Source organism: Mastigoproctus giganteus, chromosome 13 (genome assembly GCF_048544385.1).
Source record: "Mastigoproctus giganteus isolate SK-2022 chromosome 13, ASM4854438v1, whole genome shotgun sequence".
Classification (NCBI taxonomy): Eukaryota; Metazoa; Arthropoda; class Arachnida; order Uropygi; family Thelyphonidae; genus Mastigoproctus; species Mastigoproctus giganteus.
This window is the reverse complement of record NC_143587.1, coordinates 164,896,618-164,910,337: the sequence shown is the minus strand read 5'-3', so window position 1 is coordinate 164,910,337 and position 13,720 is coordinate 164,896,618. Positions and strand designations below refer to the sequence as shown.

At 36.0% G+C, this 13,720-nt stretch overlaps 1 protein-coding gene across 4 annotated transcripts in view; it reads right to left on the bottom strand.

Moving 5' to 3' along the window:
• Positions 1-13,720, bottom strand: part of Oseg1 (intraflagellar transport protein Oseg1) — a 540,669-nt gene that overhangs the window by 57,034 nt on the left and 469,915 nt on the right. For all 4 annotated transcript variants that reach the window (XM_090387737.1, XM_090387735.1, XM_090387736.1 and 1 more), the window contains one exon: positions 7,755-7,892. In XM_090387737.1, coding sequence (XP_090243863.1) covers positions 7,755-7,892 — 138 coding nt within the window. The remainder of the gene's footprint in view (positions 1-7,754; positions 7,893-13,720) is intronic.

The window sequence follows — 13,720 nt, the reverse complement described above, 5'->3', positions numbered from 1 at the left end:
CCAAACACGAGAGGTATAGAACCTATAGTATCATGCTTTGGTAGGAGGTTGAGAAGATGAAAGAAGATATTTGTTGACATTGGACTTGAACTTCTGTAGACTGTAATTTTCAGGAAATACGTATGAAGGGAGGTTGTTCCAGAAAAAGGCAGTTGAATGAATAAACAATGAAGATGAAAAGTTGGTTCTGTGTGTTTGAAATTGGAAAGTAAATGGATGTTGACGTGATGGCACATGTTCAAACTGTTTTGAAAGAGAGAGTGAGAATTATAGAAGCCAATTCAGAAGAAACAGTGCCCATGGAAGTATCTGTAGAAAAGGCATGCAACAGAAACAGTATGTCTATGAGACAGCAAGTGTAGAGACTCTGTTAGAGAGGAGTCATTAATTAACCTAACTGTCCTCTTCTGAATGGAATCTAGAAGCTTGAGAGAGGTTTTGGGGCACCCCCTCAGATGTGGGAACAATATTCCATGGTAGGACGGATTTGCGATTTGTACAGAGTGAATAACTGTTTGGAAGAAAAGTAATGCCGAGAACAAAAGAGAAACCCAAGTTTTTTAGATGCAGAGGAAGCAATATTTGTAATGTGCTTGTGCCAGAAGATATTAGAAGTAAGGGTAATGTCCAAAAGAGATATATCATTTTGCCTAGAAATCAGAGTGTCACCAAAGATAAGCATAGGAGCAGCAGAATTCTTTTTGCGAGTTTATTATTATTATTAGCTAAAGGGTGCAAGGAAACCTCAGGCTTATGCTGCACCAGCCAAAAGAAAATTGCAAGTTACCCTGAGAGAGAGAGAGAGAAGTAGAGAGAGGGAATCACCAAGAAAGAGCAGAATGGTGATATCCAGCTCAGGACTCTAAGACAAGACTGAGTTTTAGAAGGATTGAAATCAACTAAGTTGTCTCTGCCCCACTGGAGAATTACCTGGAGATCGGAATTTAAGGAATCGGTAGCAGATATTCGAGAAGTTCAAGCTGATTGAGCAGGACAAGGTTTCTCAAAATGGAAAGTGGAATGCAATGTGCTATCATCAGCAAAACTAAAATTATGGATAGGATTTCCAGTCAATGGAAGAAGGTCATTAATACACAAGAGGAAAAGAGTGGGGGAAAGAACTGATCCTTTGAGGACACCAGCATTAGTGGAGAAGTTAAAAGACAGACAGCCATCTACCATCACCCTTAGTGAGCAATCAGAGAGAAAACTGGATAACCAATTACAAAAAACAGTTGGCAAACCATAAGATGGAAGCTTGATTAGAAGACCTTTATGCCAAACACGATCAAAAGCCTTTCAGATGTCAAGAGCAACTGCTTGTGTTTCACCAAACTTTTCCATTGAATTTGTCCCTAAATGAGTAACATAAGCCAGACACTGACGATCATTGATCAGACGGAAGGTTTCTAGGTAGTTTAAGAGTTGGTGGTTAATTGATTTCTCCATTACTTTAGAAAGAGTAGAAGTAATTGGAATAGGACTAAAATTGGATGGGAGGTATTTGTCACCCTTTTTAGGAACTGGTTCAATATGAGCAAATTTCCAAGCAGAAGGAAAAACACTTTTGGAATAAGATAGTGAAAAAAGGCTGCAAAGAACAGGAGCAAGTTCGGGAGCACAGGTTTTGAGAACAAGTGGAGAAATACCATCAGGACATGGAGCTTTCTTAGCATCAAGATTCGTCATAATCCTTCTGACATCCCTTTGACGGAAAACCACAGGAGGCATTGAATGGAGCACATTGGGAATGGTGGGAGGTGCTTTACCAAGATCATTAATACACGAGTTAGAAGAAAAATGGGATGCTAGCAGGTCAGCTATATCCTTGGCCAAAGTGAAAACAGAACCATCTGGTTTTGACAGGGGTGGAAGCAGAGATGGGCAAAAGTTGCAGCCAAATAGCTTTGGCAAGAGACCAGAATGCTCGGCTACCATTAGGGCAAAAAACAAGTTTTCTACTCTTAGCCTGTTCAAAATCTAGTTTGGACTGATTAATAACTGCTTTAGAATTGTTGCGAGCTTTGGTGTAGGCAGAAAATGAAACTGAAGAATTGTAAACAAGCCAAATACGATATGCAACGTTCTTCTCTTGAACAGCTTTAGCACAATTATTGGAAAACCAAGATAAAGGACAAGATTTTAAAGTGGAGTGTGGAATAAAGGATTCCATTCCTACAAGAATAATTTCACTGATACGATCTGAGCAAACATCAGAAGTTTTGAAACAGTAATCCGACCAAGGAAAAGAAATCTCGCAGGCCATCCCATTTTGCTTATTGTTTGGTTTTTAGGAGCATTAGCAACTAAGGCCATATTGCTCCAGGGATATGTGGTGGTCATTCCCTGACCTTTCTGCATCCTCCATATTTGGTGGCTCATGGGCTCGAACCCTGGTCTAATCAAGAAGCGTGTGCTATGCACTGCTGCCTGCCCACCTGGCTACGAAGGCGCCAATCCCATTTTGCATTCTTGGGATGCCAAGCAATACGAAGCTGGGAATAGCTGTGAGATAAAGGCTCCATTGGAGAAGAGACAATTCCCAAATTGTGATCTGAGGTGCCTAAACATCACTCACTTTGACCGTTTACTTAGAAGAGTTGTTTGTGAGAAAAAGATCAAGCGTGTTGGCTGTATGGTTAGGAATGTCCGTATTCTGGTAGGTAAATGAACAATCTGTGCGAGGTCATTAGTAATTGCAAAAGCCTCAGCATCTCGACCAGCTGGGTTAGTGTGACTAGAAAACAGAACCCAGCTGGAGTTGTGAACATTAAAGTCACCAAGGAAGATTACCTCACTGCTAGGAAAGTTGGACTGGAGAAAGTCAAGTTGCAAAGAGAGGAAGTCAAAGAGCAGATTCCAAATTACCAAATTTCTGACGGAATATCAGAACAGACATATGCACAAGTACCACCTTTGAGGCGAAAGGAATCCTACAGCGAATAATTTGGGCAACTGAGATGAGCAGTAGTTGAATCAACATTTAACTGAGATTCTGTCAGAAAAAGTACATTGGGTTTGGCAGACTGGAAATGGAAATGGACACCGTTGAGATTAGAATTGAGACCACGTATATTTGTGAAATGAACTAGGATGTGTTTGTATACTGGTATTAGCTGGCCATCCAGTTTTGATTTGGGATTCAGGATTTAAATTGTTTACATAACGCAACAGCTCTATTACTGTGTAATAGAGCTGTTGCGTTATGTAAACAATTTAAATCCTGCTAGCTGAAAAAACACGATAGGTAAGTGTAAAAGGTAATAATTTCAATAAGGCAAATAACATTAATTATTTTATAATTTTAAAGCTCTAACTATGTATAGTTAATTTTAAAAATACTTTAGAGTTTTATTTATTTTTAATTTATTGCATAAAATAATATCTACACAGTTGAAATACAAATTAAATAGCATACAGAAAAGCAAATATCAAAAATTCTGAGTTGCTTAATAAAGTTTTCAGTAGAAAACATTGTTACAATATTTGCTAGTGAAAATTGTGAGAAAGTGCTGTATTAACTAGTTACTAGTTGAAACAGCAGCACTCTGTTATTCCATTTAAAAAGTGTGTTGGCCACTTGTAGTTTCAAAAAATGGTCAAAAACTAAATATTTTGTGATAGCTGAAAAGAAATTATTGAGTACTGTCCAACACAGCATTTCCAATGCTCATATAGGATGCTGCCCAGAAATACACTGGTTATTTTTATGCAGCGTTTTTTCTTTGTTAACAAGATGCTGCATGTTCAATAATTTCTTTTCAGCTATCACAAAATAATTTAGTTCAGTTCCAAATTATAACACTGTTTACTTCCAGTATTCCCATCTCTAAAAACTTCTTCACAGGTTAATATAGATGCAAAATATTCAGTTTGTAAGCAACTTAAACATGATCATGAAATAGTTAGGCCATGCATATCTAGTGGATCAATGGAATTAATTCCCTTTTCTTCTGGTGTTAACATAAGTAAAGAATTCTCTGCATTCTTAACCAAAGACCTCGTAATCTGCCTTAGCTTGCCTAACCACTTTATTGACTTGAGGGCACACTAGTTTGTACTTACTGTATGTTTCTGTGTCCCTTGCTCATTTACATCATTCCCATGTATTTTTCTTCACTGCCTAATAAGTTCATAAGTTCATCTTACAACCATGTAGACCTGGAACAACTTAGTTGGTATAAAAAAATTTCATAGCTTCTATGATTATTTCCCTGAATGCATTCCATTTACAATTTGCAGTTGGTCTCAATTATTAGAATTTAAAAACTACCCAAAATGGCTACTGTAGTCACATTTATGAAATCAAAATTCTTAACAAAAAAAAATTACCGTTGATAGTAATAGTTATATCTTTAAGCAGCTCTCACATTAATATACAATGTATTCATATTAAAAGTAAACTCAAAAAACAATCAAAGAAAAATTAAATTTATTACCAAATTAATTAAAAAATAATATTTTATAAACAATGCTGGAATATTGCTAATAATACAGATATTCACTCTTTTGATCACATTGAGAGTGACTTAAGGAGTTTTTATCCATATACAGGCAGTTCTTGCTTTACGAGTTCCCGGGTTTACGAGTTTTTTTTCCCCAAGTATCAAGTAGCAACAAAATCGAAAATATGAACATTAATTGCAAAAAAATGAATGTTAAACATTCGTAAATACCGCATTCCAAATCACGTGCATAGCTATACAATACAGTGTATCCCACTATTAATCAGTTCCAGAGACACCATCGTATCATTAAAATATCGTAATGTGAACCAAATAAAACATTGTTTTTTTGGTAATTCGTTTCAAGATATCAGAAATTGAAAATTTCGCTGTATAACTAAGCTATTTATCTCTCTGTAAGAGGCTGTCAACAACTTCAGTTCACGTTGAAACCTCCCAGTGCGTTCCTCATTAGGGTCATGTTTGACAAAATCATTACCTAATTTTCTGGCCAGTTCCAGACCTTCTTTTATTAAATCTGCATTTAGAACAGGATCATTTTCTGCATTATCACTACGTTCTGTGGGATAAGGAGTCCCAAGAACAACCTCTAATATTTCATCTTCACTTAGGGCGAAGATGAAAGTGAAAGAATAGATCAAACGATAGATCATCGAATCCTTCTCCACCAATTTTGTGTGCCATTGTAATGATGTTGGGAAATTCGGTCATATTAGGGACGATGGGATCTTTGCTTTTTACACATTGTAGCCAAACCACTTTCCAACATGCATTTAAAGTTGCTGGTTTTAATTCAGTTAATGCTAATCCAACTTGATTGATACAATCCATAATTGAGAATTTCTTCCACACATCAATGACTTAAGTGTTTCATCATTCAGTTTGTCCAAAACGTATTGGAATGTTCGTTTTACGTAGTATGTTTTAATTGTCATAATTATACCTTGGTCTAGCGGTTGTATCAAAGATGTAGTATTAGGTGGCAGAAATAAAATTTGTACGTTTGGGTGTTCCAAGACAGGATGGCCGGGTGCATTGTCAAGAATCAGAAGAACTTTAAATTCAAGACCTTTCAAATTCATATAACGTCTGATTTCTGGAACGAAACATTTGTTGAACCATTCTGTAAAGATAGCAGTGGTCACCCAGGCCTTCTTGTTTGCCATCCAGTGAACAGGCAGTTTATTGATATCTACACCTTTCATTGAACGTAGGTTTAGGACTCGATTTACCAGCAGTGGTTTTCAACATACGATCTCCTGAAGCGTTGGAGGTAAATAATAAGGTCACACGATCCTTAGCTACCTTAAAACCACCAGCAGTTTTCTGGCTATATATGTTCTGTTCGGCATTCGTTTCCAGAAGAAACCAGTTTCATCTGCATTCCACACTTGATCAGGAGTGTATCCTCCATCTTCAATAATTTTTGCAAGTTCCTGTGGGAATACTTTAGCAGCCAATTCATCTGCAGATGCAGTTTCACCTTTAATTTTTATATTATGAAGAGCATTCCTTTTAAGAAACCCTGTCATCCAACCTGTACTCACAGAAAATTCATACTTTCTGTTTAACTGAGATGAAGTGCTTGGCTTCTTTTCTTTAATCTGTCTGTAAATTCTTAGTGCTGTTTGCTTGATGGCATTTCCATCTACTGGTACTCTTTTTTTTTTTTGTGACTGATCTTCTATCCATATTACCAGAGCCTTTTCCATTTTTTTCCTTGACAATATCTCTTGTATATGATGATAAATTAACACTTACTTTTGTTCCAGAAAATACCGACTTCCTAATTGAAGCTTCATTTTTCTTAATAGTTCTTACGGTAGCTTCATGTACACCAAAATGCTTTCCTACAGACGTAGTCCCTTGTCCAGTTGCATGACAATCTAAAATTTGAATTTTAAGTTCCAAAGAAATCGCTTTCCTTTTCATTTTGGTAATAGGCAAATTATTCAACATTATATAAATGACATTATATCTCAGTTATAATTAATAAAAAAAGGTATGAAAAATTTGTTGACTATCAATTTATTGACTATCGGCAAAATTAATAAATTTATATGTGCACAAATTTCACTAAAGATTCTTTCACTTTGAAATAGAGCTTACTATTAAATGTCTTCCGAAGATACAATGCACGAATACCGTAGATGTGCACCAAATTCAATAAAAACATTGATGATTCATAGATACCTAGACATACACATTGGTAAACAAAAGCACGTGTTTCAAAACGCACACGCTAGCTGTTATCCAATCTATTGGTGCGTGTAATATAGAAATGATTCTAATATGCCACAAATAAAAAAAATTTTTCTTAGAATTTAGGTAAAAAAAAATTCATAGAAATCGTGTTAAATCAAAATGACTTGCATAAAAAGAGAATGAAATATTTATTTTGAATTCGTGTTAAATCAAATTTGTGTAAAAAAAGTTTGTGCAAAAACAGAATTAGGTGTATATGATTATGTTGTCATAAGTGGGCACTACTCTACTGTCCATTAAGTTATAATTCTGAAATTAAACATAATTTAATTACATTTGAGGGTATCCAACATTCATATGTTGGACACACTCAAATAACCATTTTCGTGTATAAAGGTCTGTAAAGCAGCTGTGGCTTTACTCGGTGTGTGTGTGTGTGTGTGTGTGTGTGTGTGTGTGTGTGTGTGTGTGTGTGTGTGTGTGTGTGTGTGTGTGTGTGTTCATAGATAAACTGAACAGATAACACAGATGAGCTGAATACGCCACACAGGTTCTTGACAAGAGAAGTGAGTGCCTGACAGCAGAAGACAGTAAAAAGTAAAAGCTATGTAACAGATGGCATATGTAAAATACTGAAGAAGTCGGTATTTTACATAAGCCATCATTCACATGCCATCATCATCAGTTCTGTCCTTGCTAGGCAGATCCAATAAATTAAATTTGAGGTTGTTGATATATGAATATTCAAGCCATTCAAATGACCATAGCACAGTTGATGATGAGTGTAAAACAATATGCTGAGTTAATGATCTTCAGCAATGCTGGAAATAGTATTTCAAAATAGTAAAAGACTTCTCTGAAAGAAACAAACATCAGCAGTTTATATTGTATTGTTTTTTATGGTGTCAATTCTAGAACTTTTAAAACACAGGTTGTATTTCTATAGCATAATAATTAGCATTAATGTATGACCATAAAATATACACTGTGAAAGTATATATATATCAAAAAATTTAATGACTGACTGCTGATCTGCTTAAGAACACACCTTCCCCCCTAAAATGTTATATTGAAAAAAGATACTTTCTTCATCTCCTGTCTCCTCATTGTACTGTTGTGCCTGTGAGTGAGTAAGCACCTCAGTTTCTGACTGTAAAAGTGTCATTGCTTCTTCATCAGTAATGCCTTCTTCAAGAACAAACTCCACGACTGGAAGTACTTCTACAACAAGCAATTCAAAATATTTAACAGACATTCACACTATATTATAATAAATTTTATAATTTTTATATTCCCACAAATTTTAATAATTTGTATTATAACTGTAGTTTTGTGCAGGTAACTTTGCCAATTTTAAAAGTACTTTTCAGGGTTTCTCCTTAGAGAAAAATCATCAGTGGTGGTTTTTTATAAATATTATACAAAGAAAACCATATTAAATAATAATATTTTTTTTATAATAGTAGAGAGCCATCATATGTTATTTCTAAAGTTTCCAATAATGGCCACGATTATTGGAAACATGAGGCCAATGGCATTTGGCCTGAAGTTTCCAATAATTCAAATTATTGTTTCCAAAAATGGCCACCAATAAATGTAGCCATTATTGGAAACAAGAAAGGCCAATGGCGTTTCATATTAATAAAAAGAGAGTAGGCTTGGTGGTCTTTGCATAGAGACCAAAAATTCTAACTATGGCACTGTGTTACAAATATGTTTTATATTTATAGTGGTTATAATACCAGACCAGGAAAAAAAAATAATAATGAGATATATTCACAACTTTCTCTGATGAGTAATATTCAAAAACAGGTGTATTATAATTATTTAAATTTGAAGTAAAAAAATACCATATGCACATATTGCATATGGTGTTTTTAATTGTAAATTAAATTGAATTAAATTGAAACTGACACATTTCATAAGATGAATGGCAAATAAAAGTATACATGACACTCCTTTTATCACAGTATGTCTGCAAGGGGCAGAAATAGTTGTAGAGGAGATATCATCTTTTAAGAGCATGAAAGGTGGCATTAGCAAAGGCACATGATGCAAGAAAGCAAGCTTATACAGCATCAGCAAAAAAAAAAAAAAAAAAAACCCTTATTTCACCCATCCACTTGCTCCAAATGTTTGTCAAGTTCTGCCTTCAATCTATTTAAGCTATCAACTTCTACAACGACAGATGGAAGTTTGTTCCAGCAATCAACCACCTGCTGGCTAAAGGCAAACTTCTGCACATCTATCCTACAACCGTCTTTCCTCAATTTGAATTTATGCCCTCTCAGGCGATTATTCTGAGCAAGAGGAAGAATCCCATCAGCACTGAAGTACTTGTACTTGAGGGAGCTAATGATAATAAGAGTAGGAGATCTGAGGATTTAATTAAAAAAGTACAAAGCAATGTTGGGAAAAAGTTGCAAGTTAGGATTACATTTGAAAGTTTCAGGAATTCAGTCCAGACATGATAGGAAGGAGTACATGTTAAGAGCCATGTCAATCAATTTGGCACTGGAGAGACTATACAAGGCCTATGGGGTAGAATTTTTCTCAGCATGGTCTGCTGAGACATGTGGCAGAGAAGAAAAAAGTGTGGAATGCATATATATATATTATCAGGTGATACAAAAGCCTATGGTGACAGACATAAACTAGTCTGCAATCAAGTCACAAAGGATGTTAAGCAAGCCGAGGCAAATTACAAGACGTCTCTAGCAATGAATACAAAGAAAAGCAGCAAAACTTCATTATTTACATTAACAGTAGAAGGAAGGGACTGAACAAATATGTCCACTTGTTGTTCATGGGTTAACTGTAAATAATGCTGCTCAGGTAGCTGACAGGCTGAATAGGTATTTTGCATGACACAGCAGGAACTCTTTATGGAGGAGGGATGCCAGAAATTTATCAAATGCTGAAAAGGAACTAAATGATTTTGTGATAGGAAAGAGAAAGATAAATTGTTGAAGCTAAACATAAAAAAGGCTGGTGTGGATGGAATTTATCCAATCATAGAAATGGAGGCAGCAAAGGATGTAAATAAACCCTTAGCCATGATTATTAGAGCATCTCTGGATTTAGGGGAGGTCCCCGTGGACTGGAGAAGTGCAAATGTATAGCCATTTCACAAAGGGTAATCAAAGCTCTTTGTGGGTAATCAATGCTCTTTGTGGACTAATATTATTAGTGGAGTTCCCCAGGGTTCAGTGTTGGGTCCATTGTTGTTTTCTGTATTCATTAATGATATTGATGATGATATCAGGCTTAATGTCCAAGTTTTCAGACGATATGAAAGTCAGCAGGGTTGTTAGTGACAGAAATTGACAGTATAATGCTGCAACAGGATCTAGAAAAGTTGAGTAGATGGACTGAGAGGTAATTATCCCCTTGTATAAGGCAATTGGTCAGGCCACACCTTGAGTACTGTATACAGATCTGGAGGCCTCATTTTAAGAAGGAAGTAGAGCTGTTGGAACAAGTACAGAGAAGGGCAACAAGATTAGTGAATGGAACAAAGGGGTGCTCTTATGAAGAAAGGCTTAAGTTTTGCGAATTACAGAGTCTGGAGACTAGGCACCTGCAAGGTGATCTGATTGAGGTGTATAAAGCCTTGAATGGTTTCAGCATGCTCAATGCTGATGGGATTCTTCCTCTTGTTCAGAATAATCGTCTGAGAGGGCATAAATTCAAATTGAGGAAAGACAGATGTAGGATAGATGTGCAGCAATTTGCCTTTAGCCAGCAGGTGGTTGATTGCTGGAACAAACTTCTATCTGTCGTTGTAGAAGTTGATAGCTTAAACAGATTCAAGGCAGAACTAGACAAACATTTGGAGCGGGTGGATGAGTGAAATGAGAAAGGGCTGTTTTTTTTTTTTTTTTTTTTTTGGCTGATGCTATATAAGCTTGCTTTCTTGCATCATGTGCTCTTGCTAATGCTAAAAAAGAGTGACATGAGTAATCACAGACTTGCTAGCTTAACTTCTGTTCAAGAGAAAATAATGGAGTCACTGAATAAAGAAGTAATGCAGGACCATGTAGCCAAGAGTGCAGTTATGCTTCAGTCACAGCATGGGTTTGTTAAGCGGAGATCTTGTCTGACCAATTTGATTGGGTACTATGATGCAGTGACAAAAGAACTGCACACAAAAAATAATTTTGTTATCCGATAACCGAATTTCAGGAAAGCTTTTGATACAGTTGCACATAAAAGACAGCTGCACAAATTGGAACAGTGAGGCATTACGAGAAAGTTACTGCTATGAATAAAGCGATGGTTGAGTCAGCGAAGACAGAGAGTGACTATCAATGTACACACTCTTTGTGGACTAATGTTATTAGGGGAATCCAACAGGGTCTGGCACTGAGCCCATTTCTGTTTTCTGTATTTATTAACAATACTGACGAAGTTATATCAGGCTTAATATCTAAGTTTGCAGATGATACAAAGTTTGGCAGGATGGTTAATGACAGTAATGAAGGTATGCTCCTTCCACAAGATCGACAAAAATTAGGCAGATGGGCTGAGAAAGTTTAACCTTGACAAATGCAAGGTATTGCATATGAGTAGCAGTAATCCCAGTCTAACATATAAACTGTGCATTACTACACTCAGGACAGTGGAAAATGAAACGGAAAAGAATATGAAGTTCTCTGAGGAGTGCGGACAGGCAAACAGATCAGCTCATGGGGTTTTCTTAATGATATATAGGAATTTTTCTAGCAGGGATAAGGATGTGATTATCCCATTGTATTAGGCATTGGTCATATCATGTCTTGAGTACTGCATACAGGAGGATTCATTTTAGGAATGATGCACAATGGATACAAAGAAGGGCAAAGGGGTGCTCTTACCAACAAAGGCTTCAGTTCTGCAAAATGCAGCATCTGTAGCCTAGACACCTGTGAGTGATCTAATTGAAGTGTTTAAGGCTTTGAATAGCTTAAGCAAACTCAATGCTGATGGGATCATTCCTCTTGCTCAGACTATGGACATGAGGTGGAATTAATTGAAACTGAGGAAGGATAGTTGCAGAATAGATGTGCAGAAGTTGGCCTTCAGCCAATGGTGGTTGACTGCTGGAACAGGTTTTCATCATTGTTGTGGAAGTGAATAGTCTAAATAAATTCAAAGAAGAATAAGACAAAAAGACAAACAATTAATGGGGATGGACAGGTAAAATGAGAATTTTTCTTTTTTTTTGACTAATGCTTGATTTCTTGCTTCATTTTCCACTTTTAATATTAATAATTCCATTTAGTTTATGTGGCAAAATTGAATTTAGTTCATGAATTATCTTATTTAGTTCATCAAAAATAAGATAAAAAAGGCACCTTATCTTATTTTTGATGTTTCAGTTATTCGAGACACATTAGGGTAGTTCTTTTAGTACTCCAGTTCATGCTATTTCGATACGCATTATATATATGCATAAGTGCATATATGTTCTATGTTGCATTTTGAAATCAACTAAGTTGTCTTTTCCCCAATGGAGAATTACCTGGAGATCGGCATTTAAGGAAATGGAAGCAGATATTCGAGAAGTTGAAGCTGATTGAGCAGGGCAAGGTTTCTCAAAATGGAAAGTGGAATGCAATGTGCTATCATTAGCAAAATAAAGCTGTAACTTCTGCCATCTTTACACCCACTTCTGTTAAAATTTTATGGTTCTAGTGCATCCTCAGCTAAAGATAAAGTCAACTCATTAGCATCCTACTTCTACCACTTTACACAATGCCTCCTGTTGTCTTCTGACAGAAGGATGTTAGAAGAATTGTGAACAATCTTGATGCCAAGAAAGCTCTACATTCTCAAAACTCGTGCTAGAATTTCTGCTTGGAGAAATTTCTCAAATGCAGACAGTTCCTAAAAAAAAAAAAAAAAAAAAAAAAAAAAAAGTTGACAAATCCCTACCTTCCAATCATACTACTGCACTTACTTATACTGTTTCCAAAGTAATGAAGAAATCAATCACCTGCCAACTCTTAAACTATCTTGAAACTTTCAATATATTCTATCAGTGACAATCCACTGAATTATGAAGCCATCTTTGCACAAATTCAATGGAAAGTTTGGTGAATCTCAAGCATTGCTCTTTACATGTATAGGGCTTTTGACTTGACAACAATCTTTTAAACAAGACCCCATCTTAAGGATTGCTGCCTGCTTTTAGCAATTAGGTACCCAGTTTTCTCTTTGACCACTCACTCTGGGTAATTATAGACAGCTTCTGTTCTCGAACTTCTAAGTTCTCTAATGCTAATATTATGCAAAGTTCAGTTCTTTCTCCCACTCTTTTCCTCTTATATATTAATGACCTTCTTCCACTGACTGGAAATCTTACCTATAGTTCTGCTGTAATAGTACATTCCAGTTTGAGAAACCTTGCTCTGCACAAATAGTTTTAATTTCTTGAATATCCATCACCAATTACTTAAATGTTGATCAGATAACTTTCTAATGGTAAGTGTCAACCCCTCTAAAACTCAGTCCTGTCTTATTTCTGTATTTTAAAGAAAAAAGTCTACTGCTGGTTAAACTATGCTCATTTTGAAGACACTCAGATTTCTAGACAAGCTCAAATATCTCTATTATTCATCATCAGCCATTTTCAATCCACTACAGGATGAAGGCCTCTCCAGCAACTTTCCAGTTCCTTCTGTTTTGTGCAATGGCCATCCATTTACTACCCACAAACTCATGAATTTCATCTGTCCATCTCTGTTGTTGTCTTCCAGGTTTTCTCTTAGCTCCCTCTTAGGTACCATTCTGTTATTTTCTTAGTCTATCTGTCATCATGTCTTCGAGCTATGTGTCTGCCCAAGGCAATTTTAGTTCTTTAGTTTTGATAAGAATGTCCTTTACTTGAGTTTACTGCCTAATCCATGTGTTTCTCTTCTTATCTAGCAGTCTGATTCCCAATATAATTCATTCCATTCTTCGCTGTGTAGTTCACAGCTTCTCTTCCATTCTTTTGGTGAGTGCCCAAGTTTCACTTCCATAAGTCATGGTGGGGAGTATACATTGGATCATTATTTTATGTTTCA